The sequence below is a fragment of the Agrilus planipennis genome, unplaced genomic scaffold (assembly GCF_000699045.2).
Source record: "Agrilus planipennis isolate EAB-ADULT unplaced genomic scaffold, Apla_2.0 scaffold237, whole genome shotgun sequence".
In the NCBI taxonomy this organism is placed as follows: Eukaryota; Metazoa; Arthropoda; class Insecta; order Coleoptera; family Buprestidae; genus Agrilus; species Agrilus planipennis.
Genome location: NW_020438951.1, coordinates 345,974 through 354,036, shown reverse-complemented (window position 1 = coordinate 354,036; position 8,063 = coordinate 345,974). Strand labels below are relative to the sequence as shown.

Below are 8,063 nucleotides of genomic sequence, written 5' to 3'. Positions count from 1 at the left end.
TCGAAAATGCTGCTTATCGCTCTCCATATTTAAAAGGGCACCAACCAAAAACTACTGCGTAGAATTAATTGGAATTTTTCACACACAAGCCTTGCTATATGAGCTCTCAAAGCATATAAAAATTATACGGCTTAAATGTGAAGTTGCGCGCAAAAGAATACAAGTAAATCCTCTGTCGGGAAAAAACGAAATGACTTTCCGAACAACCCTATACATTAGTGGTTTATATTTTTATTTATTTTTATGATTTTGTTGATTCCATACAGATTTTGTTTGCTTATTCAGTGTAGGTATTACATGTAGCATGTAGGTGCGTAGACGTATGTAATTATAATTTTTTGCTTCACATAGTACGCAACGATTTTCCAATTACTGGTCGGGACATTGGGATTGACATCAATATAAACAGAATGAGCATACCTGCGCCTGATTAACAGGAGATTTGGTCCGATGCATCCGTATTATAAGTTGCAATTTGTACTTACATACGACCATTTGATACGTTCGTGTTTTGTCCAAACAGGTATTCATTTATTTGACGGTCGATAGCAAAACATACGTTCGAACGATTCAATTAAAATAATTAAAAGGAAGAAAGTGCATTTCCCTCTTCATATCTCTGCAATTATTATGTAATATATTCTGAATCGTTTCTTTACCACGAAAGTTTTAATAATGTACGCCAAAAGTCAGGATCGAACCTTTCAATAAAACAAAATTTAATCTGCTTGGTTATTTATTAAATCCATAGTGCGAATGGGAGATTTTTTCATTTCTTTTCACTTTATTAATTTCACTATGAAAAAGCCTTCGGCGTCTTTTTAGATGTTCTTTAATTCTAACATTAATAGTCCTACCACTTTGACCAATGTATCGTATAAATCTAATACATAACGTCAAAACTAGGATAACAGGAAAGTTAATGTTTCACCATGAAGGGGAGTTAGATATTATTTTCTGCTTTGTTGAAGATAAGTAAACGAAGTATTTCTTTTTTGTTAGGGAGTAGATGGAAGGTAAAAAACCTTACTTACAAGATCTCAAAATATCCTAAGAAACTAGTCAAGAAAGACGTCGATGCCGAAATCGCCAAAGCTTTTGCCGTATGGTCGGAATTCACCGATTTAAAGTTTAAACCTTCTAAAGGACAAGTTCATATTGAGATCAGCTTCGAAACTGGCGAACATGGAGACGGAGATCCATTTGATGGTCCCGGTGGAACCCTAGCTCACGCTTATTTCCCCGTAAGTGAATCAGCAGGGAGCTTTTTGCCCTTTAAACACAACAAATCTTAGTTTCTCTTTTATTATATTTAAACGTACCCATAGCAGACAGTTTAGAAATGACGAAAGGGAAACATTAATTACACAGGTCAACGAAAAATGAAGTACTTAAGAAAAAAGACCGAAGAAGACTCTTAGAATTTGTTTAGCAAGTCAAAATTTTTCATATGTCTAAATCCCAAAACTTAAGAACTACAATTTTTCAAAATCCAGCTTTGATGTGGCAATCACTTAACATCGTAAACTATTTTGGAAACTATATTTTTGGTCCTAATTTCTTGGTTCACGTTGACCTGTGTTATTAGTAGGCTTTACGTCCAATTTTGGTAAAAAGGGAGTACAATTTATTCGCATTGATTAATTAAAGTCTTCAGCAAATAACTCTGTGACAGAAGTGTCTGAAGAATTTAGGTCCTCTGAGTAGGATAATATATAGTCATTTGTTGAAGGTGTTTGGTGGAGACGCCCATTTTGACAACCAAGAGCACTGGACCATTTCGAGTTATCGCGGAACAAATTTGTTCCAAGTTGCTGCTCATGAATTCGGTCATTCGCTGGGTCTAAGTCATTCAGACGTTCGATCAGCTTTGATGGCACCATTTTATCGGGGATATGATCCAGCATTCTCTTTAGACATCGACGACATCGAAGGAATACAGTCTTTGTACGGCGAAAAGACCGATAAAACGGATAACGACGACAGCGACGGAGGAGAATCAGTAGGAAAACCCACGGCAATGACGCCCACCGAAGACAAGGAACTTTGCAACGATCCACGAATCGACACGATTTTTAATTCCGCTGACGGAGAGACGTACGCATTCAAGGGCGACAAATACTGGAAGTTGACCAGGGAAGCCGTAGCTCCAGGATATCCCAAACTAATATCTGAAGGCTGGCCAGGACTACCAGGAGACATAGACGCCGCATTCACTTACAAAAATGGCAAAACTTACTTCTTCAAGGGCAAACAGTACTGGCGGTATAACGGCAAAAGGGTCGACGGGGATTATCCCAAGGATATTTCGGAAGGATTCACCGGTATCCCAGACGATATCGATGCTGCAATGGTGTGGAGCGGGAATGGGAAAATTTATTTCTTTAAAGGTAGTAACACCTTTACAATATCATTAAGTATTAAAATTTTTAATAAAAATGTCATTCTTCCAGGTTCGAAATTCTGGAGGTTTGACCCGTCCCAACGACCCCCTGTGAAGGGCACGTATCCGAAACCGATCTCAAACTGGGAAGGACTGCCCAACAACCTCGACGCCGCGTTCCAATGGACCAACGGTTACACATACTTCTACAAAGATAACGCGTACTATCGGTTCAATGACAGGCAATTCGCTGTTGATTCTGCAAATCCCGCGTTCCCCAGGTCAACAGCTTACTGGTGGTTCGGCTGCAAGAGTTCGCCGAGGGGCACTATAGGTACCCGCTTTACGTCGAACGGATGGCTACTTGCTGACGAGAGCGATTTTAACGGAATCCCACAAATTGATAGTAGTACGGGAGATGATATTTTCGACACAGGTAGGGCACCCAGAAAAAAATCGTTGACAACTCTTTATAACTATTGTATGAACTGCTTTTCTTCTATGTTTTCTCTATATTTCGGATCGCGCATGAGACAATTATTACTGACTTACAATTAAGTAGTAGGAATGCTAGAAATCTATTACCTAATCTTCGTAGATATCTCGTAAACAAATGAGTTTTTCTTATTTGTTGATGTTAGTAAATATTTGAAATATTAATGTGAAAATTCATTTTCATCCATTAAAAACTTCCTCAGGAATGGAAAATCGGAAATGAATTTTCACATTAATATTGCATATTAACCACTATTAGTAATTAAAAATGTCATAATATTTGAAATCTACGTTTAATTCGAATTGTTTTCCACAATAAATCTAAAAGCAGAAAATTACTGCTTGAATGACCAAAAAATAATCAAAAAAATTAGCATCAATAAATTTTCCGTTTTAGTTAATTTCTGATTTTAAATAAGTCTTTCCAAAATAAATTCATTTAAATATTATCAAGTTCTGATAAGTGAAAATATTAACAAAACTCTGAACGTATTAAACTTGAGTTTCTTAAAATTTGGTACAAAAACAGAATTAGAATTTTAATATTTCAAGAATTTGCTGGAATTTTACTAACCATTAATATTAGCCGACGAGCATTTGCATGAAAAAAAAAGCAACCATAAAATTCTAATTAATGATCTACCCCATTTATCATTAAAGACAAACTTCCCAGGAACCCGCATAGATGCATAAAATAATATTAATATTAATGACGTACTCAACAGGATTTCTGCGCTTGATCTTTCCATTTTAACGTAAATTTATAATGCCTGTCATTTTTATAATCGCTCTCTTCAACAAGTATGTATATTTCAAATAATTTTTGAGTTTTTGACGCACTTATTATTGGTGGCGGGCACCTAAAAATCATGCAATTATCACATACATACGTGGGATGATGTAGATATCTGCGGACTTTTAACTCATTTTTACGAAGGCGTACAAAAGCATAACGTATTTCTTTTTTTAATTTAGACTTGTAACTCAATATTTCTACTTCGAATTCGAAATTTCGAGATACAAGTCGTAACTATTACATTAATATTATTTATTCCATCGCGCATCGGATTCACAACTACTAAAGCTTCGCAGAAATTACTGCGAATACGGACGCGTATGCAAAAAAATGATGCAGAAGTTCCGCAGATATGCTTTGCTTTTTTCATCGTTTGTGTAGGCATATGTAACCTTGCAAGTCTTCCTGTGTGTATTTTCTGATCTGCTTTATTGCATTATTTATTATATGTAAGTACATAATTCACGTAGAGATAGACAGGCAAAATACAACGTACCATTTCATTGTTGGTATCGTTTATGTTGTTTGGAATCATCGCATCAATACTAACAATGTATAGACAAAGGTGTAAAAAAAGTTGGATGCAGTTGGCATTTTGAATAAATAAATAATAAAATGCACGTCTGGTGACCCTGGCATGTGTAAAAAAAATAGTTTGGTCGCTGTGCATGACATACCTATATATATAGCGGTTGTATACTTCTTTGCATTGTTGATATCTATTATAAACGTTAGTCCTTCCTCAATAATTATTATTCGATAAAGTCAATAAGATAAATTAAATACAGCATGATTAAAATGCATTTGAAAGTTCGATTAAATACAGAGTGATTTTTAGATTTTGTNATGTATCAGCCTTGGAGGAGATTATGTTGAGAAATAAAAAAAAAAAAATTTTAAAAACCTTGTTTTTCTTGGTCAGGCCGGAAACTTATCAATCCACCCTCGTAAATAAGAAACTAACACGTAAAAACATCTTTTGTTACAGTTTTATCTGTCTCAATATGGATACTTGGACCCTGGTGTGAGAAATACCGGAAATTCAAGCAACCTAATTGATGGACGGGTTATTAATAAAGCAATAGCCGAATTTCAAAGTTTCGCGGGGTTGGACGTAACAGGTAAGACGAAAAGTCTTTTATATTCTTATTGAAAATCGATCAAGAAATAGTCAAATCAATATTAGTCAACTGGCGGAAAAATTGACCATTAAATCAAGAAATGTCCTATTGTTACACTGCCCAGGGACATTTCCCCCTATTCATTTGTGAAATGATAACGGATGTCTCATCCTCGAGAGCAAAAATGCGTTACAGTGATTTCTATTCGATTAATATAAAGTAATTTATTCTTTAAAACCTTGGACTTCTTCATGTCGTTATTTTAAAAAAATATGTCAATGTGCGATTTCGTATTTTTTTCGTTTTACTTGCTGCAATACTAAAAATTTGCTTTCAAATCATAAAGTTTTTTGATAATGTTTATGCAAACACTTCCACTAAAGGGACGTTGATACCCTCGCTTGAAAATTTCACAGAAACGTTTTTGAGTGTTAACTTTTGACGTGTTACAAGTTCGAATCAGTTAATTGATTGCTATGACAAGATAATTCAAAATGTGTTAGCACTTTTTACGGTGTGACGCCCTTACACTGAAGAAAGTCTTAAATATTTTACCGAAAAGCATCATCATCATCATCATCGTAAGACTAGATACGCACCTCCACTCTTCTAACCTTCGAATTTCCTTCTATTCCTGTTAACTTCTGTTTCTGATTCCAATATGTCTCTAACTAGTCCTTCATTCTTAAGGTGTCTTATTAACCCCGCACTCCTATTTCGTATTAAATTTCACAACGCAACCGATAGTCAAATTATTTAAACAAACTTCAATAACTTCTCGCCCTTAATACTGTCATTATTAGTACAAAAGCAGGGACTACCTATTGTATCAATAAATTTGTTCAGCAAAAAATACGTAATAATAAACCATTTGTTTGTTAATATCTCTTATTTTTAAACATGTTCGTCATTTATTTAAACCAACAAAAGTAAAAAAAAGTGTTGTTCGTTAAACCGACTAATCGCTCAAGTATTTCGTTTAAGCTTCTTTAACATTGTAATTTTTTTAATCGTTTGTGACACACACGCGTCACTTTTTATTTATTTGCTGTAAAATGGCAATTAAAGTGAGTACCAAAGGAGCCTAATATTATTTATCACATGTGACTCATTCGGCAGCAGCGTGCGAGCAAAACATCGCGTTGATTTCTCTCTAAAACCTCCTTTGTTACTTGGAATGTTGCAAACCTGACTATTTCACGAAAAACAGTGTCACAAGCCGTTGCTAATTCGCCATCATTAATTTATTATCTTTTACGTAATTAAGAGTCATTTAATGAGGTTAAGGCTAACGGTGGATTTGTAATATGCCGGCCTGGAAGACGAACGTAAACGTCGGTTCTGTCAAGGTTTATTAACCGTTTGAAATGTTATTTAATAAATAATGAAGGAATAGGAGAACAGAGGTCTCTATGGAAGTCAATAAAAAATAGGCGAGATAGATTGGTAGGACACCTTCTCAGGCATGAAGATCTAGTCAGAGACATATTAGTGGCAAAAACAGGAGTTAAGGGGGGGTAGAGGTAGACCTAGATTAGATTACTGTTCGCAAATAGTTAAGGATGATGATGATGAAATAATGGACAATATTTTTCGTTTCAGGCGAACTAGATGAAGAAACTGTGAAAACCATGTCTCTTCCGAGGTGTGGAGTAAAAGACAAAGTCGGGACAGCAAGCGATACCAGATCAAAACGTTACGCTCTGCAAGGTAATTGATATGAATACAGTCGACTCTCGTTAATTCAAACCTGCGGTAATTCGAACCTTTCTAAAATTCGAACTTATCACGAGTTCCCTACAAAATCTCATTATATTTCGAACTAAATCAATACATTTTTATGCACTTGGTAATTCGAACGAAAAAATAATTGCTACATAACAAGATGACGCGTTAATTCGAACTCATCGGCGTCAAACACTCTACAATTCAAAGTTGCAGAAAGAAAGAGACAGAAAGATTGTAAGTACGTACATACATTTTGAGGCAATTTCAAACATGTATCATCGTATCATCGAGCTTTTGTTTTTGTTATAATTAGTTTGACACACACTACCGCATGAATTGGTTTGTTTTATTTTGGTTATTTTCTCTCAAAAATTTCGAACCGTTTGATATTTCAAACACTCGACAATTCGTAATATTTGAGTCCCTCGAGTTTCGAATTAACGAGAGTCGACTGTATATGTAAAATACCAACAAATTTCATACCAATCATTAGTTAAAACCTTTTCATTGATATCAGTATATAGCAATCCATTTAACATATTTAAAACTGAAATAATAACTTATTTTTAAAATGGAACATTTTCAAAACTTACATATTTATCATGAATTTTTTGCTTTCGTTTTTCACAATTTCTAGTAATAAATTATCACAGTAAACTTAACGTAATTTGAATTTATTTTTCAATTTTATTCTTTTATGAGATTTACGAATTGTATATCAACAAAGAAAAAAATTGTTAATAGTTCGGCAGTTGGAGTATGCTATCTTAAATTTATCGTGCCCTAATATCATCAAGGTTTTCTTTTAGTAATTGGTTTATAATTACCAATACACCATACCTTTATATACCATCAATAATTAATTAATTAAATAAAGAATATTAATGATGGTTACAGATTAAAAAATACCATAGCAATTAATCTTATTGTAAGCAGCTACCTAACACTTCTTTGATTTTAGGGCACGAATGAGAAATAATTTAAATTTTACGTTTTTCTGGTCAAACCTTATAGACTAACGAAGTTAGTGATAGTTACGCTTAAATATGTTTTCTTGTTTTCTGTTGTTTATTAATTTATAGAATAATTTATCTACTGAAATACAAACGTTAGTTGCAATTTGTGTTCAATAAAGCAATTAAAACCGCAAATACAAAAAAAAGTCGTCAATTTTCCATTGCATAATGAGCTATTTATATTTAATTATTATTTGACGTAAATGTCTAATACGTAAATATAAATTCTATTATTTAAAACAATTTTTAAATCATCTTTTATGGGTCATGTACTGAATAGTTTAGATCTACGAATAAGGGTAAATGTTTTGTTATTTAGAAGGTTAAACCCGCATGTAAGCTAATTAGTGTTGTAACTTTACCTACTTAATTAAAACAGAAATGTTCTCTTACAGATAAGTAAAAATGATAAAAAATAATTTACAGCCAAGAAAGAACAGTCACAATACCAAATAACATTCGGAATTCTCTTTTTAAATTGAGTGAATTGATCGAAAATGTGCTAGGTTTTACCCGCAGCTTCG

At 33.8% G+C, this 8,063-nt stretch overlaps 2 protein-coding genes across 7 annotated transcripts in view; both read left to right on the top strand.

The window, feature by feature from the left end:
- The window catches only part of LOC108741148 (matrix metalloproteinase-14), a 58,883-nt gene that overhangs the window by 43,125 nt on the left and 7,695 nt on the right, over positions 1–8,063 (top strand). For all 6 annotated transcript variants that reach the window (XM_025974831.1, XM_025974833.1, XM_025974828.1 and 3 more), the window contains exons 2-3: positions 4,663–4,795; positions 6,398–6,505. In XM_025974831.1, the coding sequence (XP_025830616.1) occupies positions 4,663–4,795; positions 6,398–6,505 (241 nt within the window). The remainder of the gene's footprint in view (positions 1–4,662; positions 4,796–6,397; positions 6,506–8,063) is intronic.
- LOC112904568 (matrix metalloproteinase-14-like) lies at positions 451–4,147 on the top strand. Its single transcript, XM_025974814.1, has 4 exons — positions 451–477; positions 948–1,244; positions 1,733–2,390; positions 2,454–4,147. The coding sequence occupies exons 1-4, from the start codon at positions 451–453 to the stop codon at positions 2,939–2,941; spliced, it is 1,470 nt and encodes a 489-aa protein (XP_025830599.1). The 3' UTR covers positions 2,942–4,147.